The 18,281-nt window shown below is 32.4% G+C and overlaps 1 protein-coding gene across 1 annotated transcript in view; it reads right to left on the bottom strand.

Annotated features, from left to right (window-relative positions):
- Positions 1 to 18,281, bottom strand: part of ABCD3 (ATP binding cassette subfamily D member 3) — a 65,595-nt gene that overhangs the window by 19,300 nt on the left and 28,014 nt on the right. Inside the window, exons 4-10 of the mRNA XM_011355679.2 lie at positions 15,936 to 16,024; positions 9,937 to 10,006; positions 8,525 to 8,622; positions 8,060 to 8,183; positions 5,842 to 5,898; positions 3,756 to 3,898; positions 1,086 to 1,155 (exon numbers count right to left, since the gene is read on the bottom strand). Coding sequence (XP_011353981.1) covers positions 1,086 to 1,155; positions 3,756 to 3,898; positions 5,842 to 5,898; positions 8,060 to 8,183; positions 8,525 to 8,622; positions 9,937 to 10,006; positions 15,936 to 16,024 — 651 coding nt within the window. The remainder of the gene's footprint in view (positions 1 to 1,085; positions 1,156 to 3,755; positions 3,899 to 5,841; positions 5,899 to 8,059; positions 8,184 to 8,524; positions 8,623 to 9,936; positions 10,007 to 15,935; positions 16,025 to 18,281) is intronic.

Genomic DNA, 18,281 nt, shown 5'->3' with positions numbered 1-18,281 from the left:
AATATATGCTTTTAAGGAAACAAATCATTAAAATGGAAAATAACTAGTAAAGGCTGTTTCAGACAGACCAATCAGAGAAGACAAGGCCTCAGATGTTAACTTTTGGGCTGAAATCTAAAGATAAGTATAAGCAAGCCATGTGAAGAGTGAGGGGTGTGAAATGCAGTCTCCTGGAAAATTACCTTAAATATATTTTAGTGATCACTATCAAAGTTCAGTCATGCTAAATATAAATAAAGCAAAAATTCAATTTATGAAATAATTTAAAATAACAACCACTTTAATCTTTTTAAATCATTTCAAATATATTTTTAAGTTCACCAGCTTCCACTAAAGTGTAAACTCCATAAAGGTAGAATTTTGAGATTAGATTCACCACTGTTATCACACTAGCACCTAGAACAAACACACAGGCACCTAGATGGTACCCAACATCTTTTGAATGAATAAAATTACTTGAATTGAAGTTTTCCAGGTGGCAAGTAAATAAAAACTGAAGTACAGTTTTCACAAGAAACAATGTTTATATTCTAATTCAAGAGTCAGCAAACTATGACTCACAGTCCGAATCCAGCTTGCTATTTATTTTTGTAAATAAAATTTTATCAGAACATAGCCACAGACATTCAGTTATATATAGTATATGGCTACATTTGAGTGGTAGAGTTGAATAGTTACAATAGAAACCATACAGCCTCAAAAGCCTAAACTATATATGTACTACCTTGCCCTTTACAGAAAGTTTGCTGACCTCTAATCTAAATAATCTTCACAGTATTTTCATGAATGTTATAGGAACAAATTTTCTATAGAAATCACTAAATTAATCACTAAATAAGACTCCTATCTATATAATAATATACTGACATTTTAATAAATCTATCAATTTTTATAACTAAGCAACAATATACTGATAAGATAGTTTTATTCTCATATTTTTTTATGAAAACACATTATAAAAATCTTTTATAGCTATTTAAAAATAAATACCTTAAAAAGTAAAGACATATATTTATATTTTTGCCTAGGCCAAAATAAAAAAAAATCTTTTTATAAATATGTGAGACTCAAACATGTTGTCTTACCAGCTTCTGGAAGACTGTGTAGATTGTCTGTTTTTCTCTTTTGTTCCCATTGTAAAAGGCAACTTCTTCACTATTAAAAAAATAATTTAGCAATTAATTTTAATGTTACCTAAGCCTGTAAAATAACTGAAATACAGTATTTGATGACTGAATATCTGCATTTAAATAAATAGTTTGTGATTAAGACCTTACCAGGTACGTCTCAATCCATGGTCAGTACTTGAGACTCTGTGCCTAGTTCAGAGCACAGGAATACATATCTGATTGGATCACAGACTAGACTACAACTATATGATGCATGTGCCATAGGTAGCCTGGCTGAAATGTGCTGGGCTAATTCTTAGAAATTTAAATAAAACAATAAAAAATAAGAAGGAAGTTGCCATGATACATAGGGAAGCAGGGCTGGGACAGCCATCATAGACTACAAATTAAATACAGTAGAAGGAGGAGTAGAAAACAAAAGCTAGATAATAGCGATGCCATGACATACAGCCTCTGAAAAAGAGAAAACCAAACTAAGTCCTGACAGCTTCTCAGTGCCAACTCTCAGGAGGCCTAGATGCATAGTCACTTTTATTCTTAGAACCCCACCATGTCTTCACAACTTCAGTTTTCCTGAACTGGTTTGAATGCGTCCACAAGGGCCATAAGGATCTTGACTAGAAATAAATGGGCATTTTTATAAATAAAGAAAGGTTCAGTGTGGTTATGTAAATTTGTTAAAGTCATACAGGTAGCAAGTCAAGCAGCTGAGATTATAACTCACATATGATACCAAAGTCTAGTCTTTTCAGTCTGTTCAGTATGATATAAATCTCCCATCAAAGTACCTATTACAGAAAAGTAAAAATTTACATAGGAGTCCAGAAGGCACTGTTAAAACAGCCTTCAATAAACACTTAATATTTATTTAAAGTCTCTTTTCTCCCTTTAAACTCTGTGAATTTTATAGTCTACTCCAAAATGTACTTGTATTTTTTTTTTCATCATAAAAGCGAGGCAGTTCCTACTTCAATTCCTTTAAATAAAATTAACTTTTCATAAAGATGCATCATCATCATCATATTTGACCTGTGTTTCATGGCTCCCTTGACACAATGATACAGAGCACCGAGGTATCAGAATCCCAGTTTAAGAAACACAATTCTTCACCTATACTTCCTTCTATCTCTTCTGCACATTTAAGCCTATGGAGGAAGATGAGGCGAGAATTCTACTTCCCCACTCTAGAACGTGAAAGGACAAAACATCCTATAGTACTGATGGCTGCCTATCCAACATCTATCTCTTCCTTGTTCTTTTCCCAAGAGAACTCTGATTTTCTTAAAGTTATCTATCCTTTTCTGTGTATCCAAATGGTTTAGAATGGCCTCAAGCCCATCCACAGGGGATGAGTTTCAAATGGTCTAAGCCAATCATTTTGCTATATATTGTTTTAGTCACGAGGGAGTGATAATTTTGGCCAATGAGATATGCAGGAAAGTTGGCTGCAGGGCTTCTGGGAAAGTTTCCTTGCTCTCTTAAAGACAGCAGAAGAGATGGCCCATTTTTATTTCTGGACTTTTTGCAGGGGAGGAGGGCTGGTGAGATTTGGAACTGCTTTTAACAACTTGTGATTACAAGAAGACAGCCTGAGGAAAGGGGTAACATACAAAGGAGGGCAGTGCCAAGAGAAAAACAAAGAAGATCCAGAGCCTTGATCATGCTGGAACTACTTTATCCTAAGAGTTCATATGTGAAGTAGTAAATATCCCTATTGTTGGAGCCCTCTGAGTCAGGTTTTCTGTGTCTTGCAATAGAGAGAATTCTAACTGAGACCATCTTTCACTCGCTTGGCAAATCACCTCTCAACTCAACTGTCAAATCCCTCTGTTTCCCTAGAATACAAAACCTAATTTAAAATTAGTACCATTGTAGCAATTCAAAGACATTAAGGAGGAGGAAATTGTTAAAAGAGTAATTTCCTAAGTAATTTTGTAAATACCTCTAGGGTAGTAAATAAATATCAGGACCCTCGAAATGACTTAAGATTGACATCAACATATGAGGAAATTTATTAAGCATCTGCTACATACCAAAAACTATGCTGGAAGCTTTATATATATTTAATGGTTAATCCTCACAATAACCCTATGTTATCTAACTATTATAAACAAAAGTGAGGCTAAAAATAACTTGCCAAAAGTCATAGAATATATAATTGATAAGTAGAGGACGTAGATTTTGAAATTAGGCTGGCTCGAAAGCACAGTACTTTTTTCTCCTATTTTGGGTTTTTAAACTGTCTGGAAAATAGGTAGAGACACATATAGTGAGACTGAATTACTGAGTATTCTAAACATAGTCTCAAATAAAAATATTTTAGGATAATGGAATGAAATTTTAAGTATTATAAGTAAATCTGAATTGTATTTTGACTATGTTTAAAATAAAATTAAGAGAAAATTAGTCAATAAACAACATAAAGAGCTGAATCAGGGATATAACAAAGTTAACTAAGAAAAAGGGTTACAAAATTAATACCCTTCAAATATGTCTTTTCAAAAGAGGTAAATACACACAGACATAATTTCAGTAACGATGTTCTTAAACTTTTTGGAGTCAACTTATAGGACATCAATATCCATAAAAATGAATCTTTAATATATTTAATACATTTTTCCTTACCTGTTTGTGATGAGCCGGGAATTAACATATCTATACTCCCCTTCATACTTTTGCTCAGTTATTGTCATCTTACCAATAGGTCTTCTAAGTCGAGTTAGGAATAGTCCAGAAACCAGCAGGTAGGCCATCATGCTTGCTGGACCCTATTATTATTGTGAGAGAAAGACACAAAGTTCAAGGATATCTAATAAATTTACTGGATGCGATGTGCACAATTTCTAAAATTAACTCAGTGACTTAGAAAGAAATTGATCTTTTGACTTATCTTTTCCTCTTAATTGTGTCTTTTCTGGGAAAATAAGTACACACTGGGGCTTTACGATTTTGCTACTCATCTACTCCTCCCACCACTGCAGTTCATCCCCCAGCTTTCCCAAATATGTTCACCCAAAAACTTCTAATTGCAGTCATCACTCTTCCTATGGCACTGATGGAAGTCTTTTGGATATTTTCTTAAGATTCCACAATAACTCTCAGACCTCTTTTTCACCCTCTCTTTGAATGTTAATATTCCCTGAGGTTTCTTCCTTAGCTCTCTTCTCCTCCCAATCTTTAATCTCAAGTCTGGTCACTCCTAAGAATCCAAGACATTATTTCCAAGTAAGTACTATTCATCTTCACCTCACTACTCTGTAGAACCTCAAGCTTAGTTCCCCCAAACAAGTTCCATATGCCTTTCCATTCTCATACATCTTGCTTCCAGCTCCATCCTCTCTAACTTGGTAAGTGACTTCATCACACACTGACCATCTCAAGAGTGAAGTTCTAAGCTTACCTTTCCAAGCTCATCACAGGTACTTCACTCATTCCCATATATATCCTATGTTCTGCCATACTGAAATAACTGTTTCCTTTACATGCCATTCAGTGAAGTTTTTCTTATGTTTGGCAAACCTGACATATCTAATGGATGCCTACTCGTCCTCCTCAAAACAACTCAAATATCGCCTCCAATTCTTCTGGACACTAAATATTTTAATCAAACTTCTATTATTTGGACTTATCGCTTTGCATTCTAATTACCCGAATATCTATCTCCTTCACCAGATCATAATCCTTCTCCAGCAGGAATTATATTTTATTCATCTTTTTATTCCTACTATCCAGTATAATATGTGTGGAATACAGTGTGTATTCAAAAAAATTTTAATTAAATATGACTGAGTCAATGTATTTCAACAATTACTGCAAGCATGAACAAAGAGATAACTAAAACATAGTTTCTACTTTCAAGAAATGCAGGATCAGATAACAGAACTAGAAATATACTTAAGTATTAAAAAAAGTAATAAGTACCATAAAAATATTACAACAGAGACAAAAAGAGTTAACCCTATTCACTTGCTTACAGTAAAAACATGCAATAAGAATGATTTAATCTAGATCACAAAACAGCTTTAAAAGTTAGGAAGGTAGATAATAAAATTGAAATAAAAAAATTCTATCCCCAGCATTTTGGAAAGAAACAAAAATTCCTATATAAATTATTTATTAATCAACTACAATGTATAGACATACACATAAAGCAACCACCCTATTTACATAAAGCAACCACACTATCATGTGATTGTGTTATAAATATATAATAACATCACATATTAAATGACTAAAATTAGACTTCAATGAGATTACTCAGGAAAAATTTAAAGGTCATTCTCAGCAACGGAAATATCAGAGAGACAGGGTAATAAGGCTCATGGGCGAATTAACCATTTATATTATTATAAAATATTCTTGAGACTCATATAGCCATTCTAAAGGTATTTCTGGTATCTTAACATTCAAATTTCACATTAAAATGGCTATCTCCAAATCTCTTTTTAGACATTACTTTGTGAAAATAAGTACATGTATGTTTGATGTTAAACTGCACAAAAATTTTCCAAGTTTATGATTTAAAGAAAATTTAAAGGCTAAATTAGAATAATTTTTAAATCTCTAGTACATTATTATTTTATAACCAGACTTTATTAGGTACATCTTATAAAAATATATTCTTGAGCTATATAAAAATTCTTACAAAGTATCCAGCTATTCACAGTACAGCATTATAGCAATTTAAAATATAGAATAAAAGTAAACTCACCTGAGCTCCTATTGCACTCGTTAACTTGAAGATATACAAAACTATGTCTAAAAATGGCTGTAAAATAAATATTCGAAGACACAATATTAAAAAGAATTAGGTTACCTAGATTGAAAACTAATATGTTAAATACAAAATGCTATTCAACATTTAACACATACTTGTCAACATGTAGAGTTCCCATTATGTATAATGTACTGTAATAACATGTAGATCAATAAATGCACTAGACAGTTTTATTCTCAAGAAACTTAAAATGGACACAGCTTGACCAATGACTACTGACTATCAAGTGGGAAAAACATTTATTGCTTTCCATCAACTAAGATATAGCTCTACTGTGATAATTAATCATTAGCAACTAAGTAATTTCCCAAGTGCAAAGATAGTGAATTAAAATGACCTGAGTTGTAACCTCAAATCTGCTAACAGCTTTTCTAGCTTCTATATATCCTCATCTGTAAAAATGAGAGGCTCTTCTTGCTCTTAACATTGTTTGATTCTATTATTTTATCACAACATCTATATGAATCTAATTTTCTGATGTAAAATGCAAACTTCTAGAACTAAAATAATACATTAATGCACTGCTCCTCACACAGGCTCAACTGACGTACCAGAAGTTGTACCTATTCTGAAGTGTTTTTCAAGAAACTCAAATTGTGTTCATTCACAAGTCTATAGCCACCTCTTTCTAACTAATGTCTGCATTATTACTAGGAAAGGTGACATGGTTTATTAATTGGCTTGTACTAAGATGAATCTTTTCTTTTTTGCCTTATAAGTTATCAAGAAGCTAGACATACTTGTAAAATTCAAGTACATTTAAAAATTATTGATGAAAATAATGACTCATAATTTAAGTCGGAATTCAATTAGGTAATTGAAAAAACAAATATAGTGCATAACACTACAATTGATATTTTACCCTACTGCAGATGAGATAAAACCTGAACTGCAAATTTGCTCAAGTGCCAAAATGTAAAGACTACATGTCTCCAGAATTACATGAAAAATTTTATATACACCCCCCCGTACACACACATACAGAACAAATTTTAAAATGTGGTAATGAGAGCAGAAAAGAAAGCTGAATTGCTGAACAATTTGTAGTTGTCAGAGTTCCTAGAGTCTGGAATCAGTTAGCAAAGGCTTCTGGAAAGCTGAATAAAGAATAAAGTTTGGTATGAAGTGAAAAGGCATCTTAGTAGTGGGCCTATCACAAGGGGGGAAGTTCTTGTGGATACATATACTTTTCTAAGAACTGCCCATGCCCCCTCCATCTACATGGCTGAGGCAGGAGCATTCCTATTCTTACAATGAGATCCAGTCTCTTGTATATGGGTTTTTTCTTTTTTTTGAAAGGGGGCGGGGCGTTGTTGTAGTTGTTTTTGTCTCAAGAGTGGACATGTGGATCAACTGTGGCCGGAGATAGAGATATTATAAATGGTCCCATCTAAAACAAACTCCCAACCCAGACCAAGGGCAGTCATGTGGATTAAAGTTAGAAATAGCCATCTGAGATGAAGAGGGGAAAGAATGCTAGGTAGATAATCTTATAGGTACCCACTACATGTCCTATCTAATGCAAGAGGTAATGGCAAAAAAAGATGGCTTAATGAGAAGACTAGCCAAAGGGTGGTGAGACAAGCTGAGTAAGATAAGTAAGAACTGAGGAAATCAGCAGGAAGAAAACTGGTTAAGGTCTGTCATCGGAGTCAAGAGCTTTGGCACTATTCTGGGAAGGGGGGGAAATAGTAATTAAAAAACTGAAATAAATGAATATCTTATGAAAAAATTTTCACTATTACTAAAATGATCTATTAAAATTAGAGGTGCTGAAACAGAGAAAGTGGCAGGAAGAAGTCTCAGCCTGGTGTTACAGATATGGGATTGGAAACACAAACTGACCATCAGTTGCTAACAAGGGCCAAAAGTACACAGGTCACAAGATAAAACTTTACATCTGTTGTTTTACTAAAATCCGTCTGCAAAATTCTTATGAAATCTTTATAAGACACTAAATTCTCAGTTCTTGGCCAAAGCACCTTATAAAAACAAGATAAAAATTAAATAACTATAGTTAAAACTATTATAACTCTCTTATACAAGCATTAAATATTTATATACTGCTATTATATAAATCAATTCTATGTGAATTTGCTTAGAATAGAAATTCAGCAAATTAACAAATAATAAAAAAAATAGAGAAACTTACCTTACTAAGATTTGAATACAGATCAACTACACTGTTACAAAATTTTTCTACATCTTGTGTAAGCAGCTGGTCTGGGTTAGCTATTCTGTTGTCCAGATTTCCCATTTTATAATACGTGAAAGCTCTAAAATAGCAATAAGAAAATGACTTTAAAACAAATGATTTTTTAAAAATTCACATAATACTACATAGTTCAAATGAATAGAAAAGTTTGGAGGTAGAAGAGGTCCCAAAGATTCTCCTAATTCATTTTAAAACAGAGGATGCAAGTCCAGAGAAGGATGACTTGCCAATTAATAGAAGAGCCAGGATTTGATTCCAAATATCTAAGTCTTTCCATGTATGTTTCTAACAATTTTCTTGAAAAACATAACCAGGAAAAAAGAAAAACTTCTACATCTCAATATCATAAGTTATTACTGTTCAATTTAAGTATTTTTAATATAAAAATAGGTTATCACTTACTGGAGATACTCCTCATAGAGGTATTTAGTTAGCCTTACTCGGAAGCACAGTTTGAGCTCGTTTAACCCAAACTTCAAGAAGTTATTAACCAGAGAGATCTAAAACAAACAAACATATTATTGGTTTTGTTTCATTTCTACTTACTAAATGACGATTTATTTCTCTGTCACTGGCTATGTCCTCAAATCCTATGAATTTTTAAACTGATAGTCCAAATTTATATAATTCAGTTCTGTTTTACTTAAAATTTACAAAGATACAAAGAGAATATGCTAAACCAAATGCAATTGGCTATATTATCCTGATTTGTTAAACTTTACTTGGAATTTAATTTTAGAATATGTTAATATCATTAAATATGAGAAGCATCTTGCTACCCTTTTTGGTAAACAAAAATAAAAGCCAAATCTGTCACCTTTCTATCTAACGTAAAGGACTTGCTTTTAGGAGTACTGACATTTGTGCTTATATCTTTAGTTTCCTACTACCAGTACTACAATCCTAGACAATGAATTCTAAACATACTGCATTTATTTTAAAAAGTAGTATAAGTCCTAGACCAAATAATTTTCCAGATTATTTCTACAGTTGCATTTATTACTCTTTTCCACCATTATATTAAAACTAATTCTTCTATAGGTCCGAAGTCACATTTATATAAAACTGTTCTCAAGAAAACACTGTCTTCTGCTGAATCTCAATTCTTGACTGCTATCTAAGCTACTTATCTCAATTTTGTTATGGTCTAAAATCATGCATGTCTATCTTCAAGCTTTATTAAATCTCTGACATATAATCTAATTAATTAGATTTTTATAATCAAGCTCCTCATTTTTACTCCTATATTTAAAGTACTAAAATTCTTAGAGTGCCAATAAACTAGAAGAATCGAGCTAAGAAAATTACTTATTTAAACCACTTATGTTTATTGTTAATAAATTCAGATAATAAATTCCAATTTCACTTAAGTTACATTAGTAGGTCAAGTTACTATAATATTATGGCCTAAAGTAATAAATCTCAACCAGGGTGAATTTGCTGCCATACCCCATGCCCCCAAACTCAGCCCCCATTGAACATTTGGCAATGTCTGGAGACACTTTTGGTTGTCACATTGAGGAAAGGATACTACTGCCATTTAGTGGGATGCTACTAAACATTAGAGAAACCCTGGCCTAAAGGTTAAAAAAAATTCATCCACATATGTCTAATTAAACCAAGGATAATTCCTTTTAATTTTCTATTGAGTGTAAAGGTTTACATTGAAATATTCTGCTATAAGGTATAACACTAAATTCAAAATAGGAACTTAGTATCATAAATCTTTAAATAACTTAATAGAAATATCCTTAAAGATTTTAGTAAAAGACAATTTTTTCCCTGTGTAAAGATTTTTAAAGAATTCCACTTACGAGAGGCATGGCAGCAATGAAGTTGAATAAGTATCTCTTGAAATCTTTTCTGCTACGACCAATGATACAACTGCAAACCACCACATGCAATGTATTAGTTGCAAAAGAAGCAATATTTAACAGTAAGAAAATTTCTGTAAAGCTCTAAAATTACTCCTGGAAATTTTTATTGAATCAAAAAAATCAATAAGAAAAAAAGATGCTAAAAAAACATTTTCTTACAAAAACATGTTTCCAGTTTTTGAAATTTTACCATTTTAAACAGCTTGCTTGAAATCACTCTATAAATAGCAGAATTAAATTAAAATGACAACTAATTTTTTCCTTAGTAAAAACAGTAATTTTAAAAAGGCTTAAGTTGCCATAAAAGGGGTTTAGATAGCAAAACACTTAACTCTATAAACCCAGGAATGGGTTACTATGAATAAAACAAACTACAGTATTCCTTTTTTTTTTTAAATATTTTAACATTCTTATTCTCATTTGTTTGAACATATTTGTAGAATTAATCTCTAGAGGGAGAGACTAATGAGAGATTAGCAAACTCTTATTAAAAAAACCAAGAGCAAGTATTTTAAGCTTTGTGGGCCATACGTCTCTGTTGCAACTACTCAATTCTGCTATTGCAGAGCTAAAACAGCCAAGTATGAGGACGTGGTTCCACAGTGTAGCGGTTTGCACTTCTGCTTTACACACAGAAGGTCCTGGGTTCGCACCATGGTCCATGGTCTGCGGCCATGCCATCCTGAACAAGCCCAATGTCTGATCTCAGAAACTAAGCAGGGTCAGGCCTGGTTAGTATTTGGATAGGAGACCACCTACGGAGACCAGGTGCTGTAGGCATAAATAATAATAAAAATAAATAAATAAAAATAAAATAGCCAAGTATGAGATTGGCTGTGTCCTAATAAAACTTTACCAAAACAGATGGTATAGGGATTTGACCTGCGGGTCTCCTTTGCTGACCCTGAGACTAAATAACTCAGGGATTATGTCAGGGGGGTTCCTCAGAGCCTCAAGGCCTGTTAATACACTTCAACTAAACCAGCTTCTCTCTTCTTAAACTGTTTTTAATCTACTTTACATATTTGTTTTGAAAATATCCATTAGGAACTTTGAAAATAAAACTTCCATTACTTTTTTCGAAAGTTTGAAAATCATTATACTATGTAAAAATTTTCAAGCACCATATGTCTATGACCTAGCAAAAAAATATAATTTACTTGATCACACACTCTTTTTCCAAATAACATTTATTAATACTCCCAAGTGTAAATAAAAGACAATTTGAAAAACACTGCACTAAATGATTTAAACCTAACTCCACACTCAACAAAAAATTGACAGGTATATGATATAGAGAAATCATTTGCTTTCCATGAAGGAGTAGAAAAATGATGCCAAGTAATGTTAGCTGGTCTTTTAAAAAAAAAAAAAAAAGTTCTATGGTCATATAAATTTGGGGAAAACTAGTTTTAACAAAGCTAACAAAGACCTTCTCAAAGCTCTTCTGTATAGTATGGGCACTGTAACTCACTGAGAGGGCTCTGTAGCATATAGCATACCCTCCGTCATAACTAGGATTCCAAAGAACATATTTTGGGAAATGTAACTTTAGACTGATAGAAAAATTAATCGTCCAATTTTATATAACTGCTAAAAAGTAATCTTTAAGTTGCACTAGAAAAAAAGTTAAAATACAACATAAAATATTGTTTATAGCAGTAAGACTATTAGAGACAAAAAACAAGACAGTACAAAAAATTTAGAGGTTTAAATTGAAATCTTTTGAACCAAACTTTACATAAAACCAAAGTGCCTTAGTGCTGCCCAAGCTGATTATAAAACTCTGGTAAAACAAGATTATAAAACTCTGGTAAAACACACACCATCATTCAAGGTTTACCATTGGAATAGCAGCTATAAATTTAAAAACTGGTTTCTTAAATAAAAACTTATTTCTGCTTATTATTCCACTGCAAAAAAAAATAATAATAAAGAATTTTACAGTAGACCAGTCATTATAACTTCTAATACATATCAGAATCTTTATAAAAGACAGTTTCATAATTTTAAAATGCTGCTTGTTGCCAAATGGGTGAAAAAATATATCTTGACAATTACATACATATATCAACAGCATATAGGTAGCAGCAACAAGTTAGAAAGATTCTCCTCCATATCACAAAATTATCAGTTTCCATCTTAAAGAATGGGTCTCTTATTAAAATTTGCCCATACTCCAAAGTCATTACCACTGCTAACAAATAAGCTTAAAAGATGTAAAGGATGTTAAAATGAAGTACACTAAGGACCATACAAGTCTCTTTTAGACCCTTTTTTAGCAGAAATACATGAATCTAAACCCACTTTGGAAGAAGCAAAAAAGAAATGACAGATAAATCAATGTACAATGTAGCTTTAGTAGCAAGTTAGAGAAATCTTTAAATTTTTCAAATAAAATTGCTCCATATTATGAATTCACAATATTTTAAAACTCGTAATTTGATCAAATATTAAATATTTCATATGTAGCAGCTCAAGTTAACAATTAACTTTAAAAGACCATTTCACAATTGATGAATTTGGGTTAAGAGTATAATAAGGAAGTTCCTTGTGCTATTCTTACAACTTTTTTATAACTTTAAATTGTATCAAAATAAGTTTTTAGAAACTTAAATTTTTTGTTTTTCATTTTTTCTATATCTCATAACTAAAATTTAAAACTGACTACCCAGCAAGTTGTTTACTGTAGGAGAATTATAACTTGGCTCATGCCACATAAAAACTCTCCTCTTATCCATCATCTCCAATTAAATTAATGCACCACCTACTCTTAGCAATGCATTTTCTCCAGGGCATTAAGTCTTGGAGAAAATGTTTATTAGCATCTATTCAATGAAAGTTGGAAATCCCTAGTTTAGAAAGGTAAATATATTCTTTGGTATTACAAAAACCTGAAATCAAAAAATTCAAATAAAAGGAAAAAAACTTTTAAAAATAAACTAATCTTCTATACTATACTACGATTGTGCATTTTTTTTGTATGTAATGTGACTGATTCTATACAGATATTTAATATAGTGTTGCTCACAGTTGATATAACCTGCATAATTTTGTCACAGGTAATGAAAAATGCTATAGTTGTGAAGTCTGTATTTTTATTAACAGATATGGCATTTAAATAATAAAGTCTTCAAGGAAAAAGTATAAAACTCTATTATCATGTAAAAAAGCATAAAGGTCTTTTCTAGATTAATTATACAAAGGACTCAAATTACTTGCACACATAGCATAAAAACAACAGTAATAAAATCAATCCTCCAAAAGCTGATATGCTAGCAGCAATGTACATTTCAATTATGTTTACGCTGAACTTAGAATTTGTTAGGGGAGTCCTTAAGAGGGCACACAGACACAAAGCTGAGCAGACTTCCCTCACAAACACCCTATAAACACCTACAAACCTGGGAGACCAGACCACCAACAAGCCCTCAAGTTGGCTTCTAACAAAATTTTTAGGCTTTCACTTTTAAATATGAATACACAGCCAAGAGTGAGAAATTGCTTGAGGAAAGCCTGTAACATGAATGACAAAGATCAGAACAATACACAAAGGACCATGAAGGAAACAATGCAAGAAGCCAAAAAAAAAATTTGCAGACTTGAAAGAATCAAACATTCTTACAAAAATGATGAACCATACAAAAAAGTAACTCTTAGAAATAAAATTATAACAAAAATTCATTGGATGATAAAATTTTAAAAAGTTTCTAGAACATGGAATATCAGAAATGAAAAGAGTATAGAAACAAGATAATCAGATGATCATCCAGGGGAGTCCAACACTCAACAAATAAGGATTCCAGAAAAAATACAGGAAAAAATAGAGAATTTTTTAAAACATAAGAAAATTTCTCAAAATAATGAGTTTCTAGATTAAAAAGAGCCCACCTAGTGCCCAGCACAATGAATAAGAAAAAAAATTCACATCAATATTGAGTAAAATTCCCAAACACCAGCAATACCAAATCAATAATAAACAATCATAAAAGCTTGGGGGGAAACAGATCTGCTGCTGAGAAAGGGCAACTAGGGAGGGAATGGGCCTCAACACTCATGTGGAAGCGATAACAGCATGGAGTTTTTAAGGCTACACATTAGAATCAACTCGGATCTGTCTAAAAGTAATGATTAATTGAATCAGATTATCTAGGGGATGAGCCCAGGCATCAGTTAAAATTCCCCAGATGATTCTGATGATCCTGCAGCCCAGGCTAAAAACCAGTGAGTGCTATAGAAGACAATGGGGTGACGCTTTCCAAATTCTGGCAAAAACTGATTTTTAACTTGGAATGTATAAATGCAGCTATATTTATATCACTCAAGTAAGAGAAGACTTTATCAGATCTACGAGGTCTCAAAAACTACTTCCCTTGTACCCTTTGCTCAGAAAAAGACTGCATCTGCCTAAATGAGAAAGTAAACTGAGGAAGAAGAAAACGAAAGATCCAGAAAACAGGTTAATGCAAGAGAGAAACGAAGGAAATTCCCAAGATCATGATAAAAGTAAATTCAAACATGACTGCTATTTAGTGGACCTAAAGTGCAATCAGTTCTCATTAGAAGAAGACAGGAAACTATTAAGAGGCACAGGGTGGGGAGGTGATAGAGAAAAATCGATAGATCACGTGGTGTGTATGACCATATTACAATACAGAGATTTTACAGTGCTGTCAATAAGCTTGAGTTGAACTAGTAAGAAGTAGGCAAAACCCTGGAGCATACGAAACGTTGCAATTTATAAATGCCAGAAAAGACTAAACAACAGTCAATCATGTAAACAAATTCTGATTTAACAAAATATTGCGATATAACAACACTAAGAGGATGAGCCTGGGCATGGGTATGAGTGTCAAAGAGCTAATTCTCATCTTCCAAAGCAGGAAATACATACTTTATAAAACTGAAAAATCTAGAAACAGTAACACAAGTATGTTACATTGAAAGGCAGAAATAAAGTAAGAGATGAAACAGTAAAAAGAACAGAAACTGACTTGCTCCAGGAATGACAGTTGTGAGAGAAATGGTGCATATGACTGATATGTTTCTGATTAAGTCCTGCAAGACTATCTAACATTAAGCTATGTTTGCATATTACTTTTAAGCTATTTATATACTTTGATTAAAATAAAAAAGCCCAGTACTGACCCAGGTTTCATAGAGACATATGTTGGATATGGGAGGCCTTCACAGTTCACACATAAGCAGAGGTGTATGGTTAGGGTTTTAATCCTATGCAGATAACCTTTATTCTCCTAGACAGATGAGTCAAAAAAACAGGTGCATAAAGTGTTCTTTCTCTTCCTACAAATTCTCTAAGAAGCAAATCAAGAATATGAGAGGAAAAAAAAAAAAACCTTTATGTCAAAATAAATTTATTAATAGATACATGTTAACGTCCCAAATGTTATTTGTTTTTAAATTCCAAATTATCAATTGCAGTAATTAATAATACATAGAAAGACTATTATGAAAACATTTATAAAGCACCAGCTTCAAAAACTAAAGGAAATGTCTAAGATTTTTTTTCCTTTTAATAAACATTCTCAATGTGATTCCCTGAAATGCTTTGGTATTTTCCTCCAAATTATCTCATTAATTTCAGACAGCCAACTTGGTGATTTTTTCAAATGCCTGCTACAGCATTTGTTATACTGAATTTTAATTTTCTGTTTCCTTGTCTCTAACCCTCTACAAACTGTCAGCCCTGCAGGGCTTGATACAGGGTCTCTCCTGTTCACCAGAACATCCCTATCAGACAGTAGCACAGTGCCTAGCATATGGGAGGCACTCAATAAATATGTTAAGTGAAAAAAGATATAATTTGACCTAAGTATATCTAATTTAGAATCTGTTTCTTGTTTATTAAGATATTGCTTGAATATGAGATAAATTAGTATTTCATACATATGGGAGGAAAGTAAATAGAAAAGTACCTTTCAATGAGTGTCCCATTTTGAATCATCCAAACATCACAATATGTTCGAGACACCAGCATAACAGCAATAAGTATCAAGTAACCTGTCTAAAATAAAACAAGTATAGTAAATTAAATAAATGCATTTTAGAAAGTTAAAAGAAACATTACCTTGCTAAAGATTTTTGGTTTCTAAATTCAAAGCTTTATTCTAGCTTTAATGCAGCTGGTTGACATTTTACCTATAAGCAATTTTAAAATATAATTTTTAAAGAATTTAAAAATATAAATGGAAAAGACCTTATAGATCATTTAATATAACTTTAAATGTGAATCCCAGACAGGTCAAATGGCTTGCCTTCATACAATTAGTCAATGATAAACACTAGCAGTATAACTTAGATCACCTGAATGGACATATATTGTGATTGTCTTATATTTTTAATATGTGATTCTAATAAAGAAAAATGACAAAAACTGTCAATTAAACAACAAATATCGAAGTCTAAAATTGTGCCTAAGTAGAATAAATTTGGTTTAGTGCGTTAGAAAATCTCTAACACTGCTCCTGCCCTCACAGGGCTTTCACTTTAGTTATTAAGGCAAGATTTACACATAAAACATAAGAAAACGGGCCAATGTAGGTAAGTATATTTGCATCACTTTATGAGCTAAGTAGCAGGATGGGAAGGTCTAGGGTAGCAAAAGAGGGTTAAAACGTTAGAAATATATTAACTAGACCAAGTAAAACAAAGGAGAGAATGAGGATTATGAGTAAAAAAAAAAAAAAGACAATGAAAAATAAGAAATACATTAAAACCATATGAATTATGATACAGCACATCTGACAAGGTTTAGACAATATAAAACTATTGCAAGCTTCTAGGTAGAACAAAATGTTCAAAAGTGTTGTTTAGAAAACACTACTTAAGTAATGTGGAAAAACTGAGGGGCTGAGTGAGTGGCTAGGAAGCAACTATCTCTCTGTGTGAGATGAGAATCTACCTTCCAACCTCCAATACACACATTCAAAGCTGACCTTAAACTTTCTAAATTGTTACAATATGACTGTAACACAGAAGCTAAAGCCAAAGAAGAGGTTGTGTGGCAAGGAGGACATTTGTTGAATAACGTGCTTAATTTCAAAGTTATAGAACTGGGGAGCAATTCCATCTAACACTTGTATAATTTTTGCAAAACAAATATTGTTTTTTAAAAAGGTGAAGGTACTGAAAATATACTTCTTTATAAATGAAAGAAAAGGCAGGGAGTCATAAACATAGAAGTAATAAATGAAGCCATAAGAAAGAAGAATGTCAAAGAAAGTCTGTGTAACGGAGCTGTGACAGCTGCTACCCCAATGTTTGCAGCACCATCTCAAAGTCAGGTATTTAACTAACAACAGATGAGCCTACTGATTTTAATAAATGCTAACTATAGATGTCACTTTAACTGTAGTGCTGACTTTTAATTCAGACCTTAAATATAGTTTCAATCCGAAATTAATCATTTGAAGTATAAAGGTAACATTAGACAAAGATAACTTATTTTTTCCTTCATCTTATGTTATTGGCCTAATTTTTCCTTAAAATAAGTATCAAGTTTACTTGTCTCGCTTTAGAAAAATCTGGCAAACTTTAATTACTGACAGTCCTGAAAAATGCCTTTATACAAAGGATGTCCTTAGAATCACCACTGCTCCCATTATTAATGGGTTTGTAGACTATAACAAAAGCTAAAGATCTGCACTGATTTAGGCATACCCCCACCAATGATATGTATGAATTTCCATGTATTCATATGCAGTATTCTCATTTCTGTATTTTATAAATCAGTTAATCTATCTCTACCTCCAATCTTCTGTGATTTCCACAGGAGTTTATTTCACTGTCTTGAACCAGGGTTAAAGTATTTCTGTATCCCTCAAAGATGGTTCATAAAATGATTCTGTGGCATGGCTACACCTAGACAAAACTGGGAGGTTTGCCAAGTTAGGTCCTTCTACCTCTTTACTAACTCCCAGAGATCTAGTTAATGTCTCACATTCATTTTACAATCAGCAAACCCCTGGTAAACACTTAAATGAGCATTATGCTGTTAAGTGATAAGGCAAGGAATATACGAATCTTCCTAGAGAAGCCTCTATCTTAAATAAGTATCTCAAAAGTTAGGTACGCTGTAGAATGAAAGAACAATTAATTATGGCTGAACAGTCATGGGAAACATTCACAAAAAAACATAATGAACATTAAGCTATTTTAAACATATTTGTTTTTGTTGTGGGGTGTGGGTTGTCACAAACATATGAGCGCATGAGAGGACACACCTGACAGCAAAGAATGTTCCAAGAAAATGATATTGATAG

This window comes from Pteropus vampyrus, unplaced genomic scaffold (genome assembly GCF_000151845.1).
Source record: "Pteropus vampyrus isolate Shadow unplaced genomic scaffold, Pvam_2.0 Scaffold22, whole genome shotgun sequence".
In the NCBI taxonomy this organism is placed as follows: Eukaryota; Metazoa; Chordata; class Mammalia; order Chiroptera; family Pteropodidae; genus Pteropus; species Pteropus vampyrus.
The sequence above is the reverse complement of the archived record's forward strand: the minus strand, read 5'-3'. Positions and strand labels throughout refer to the sequence as shown.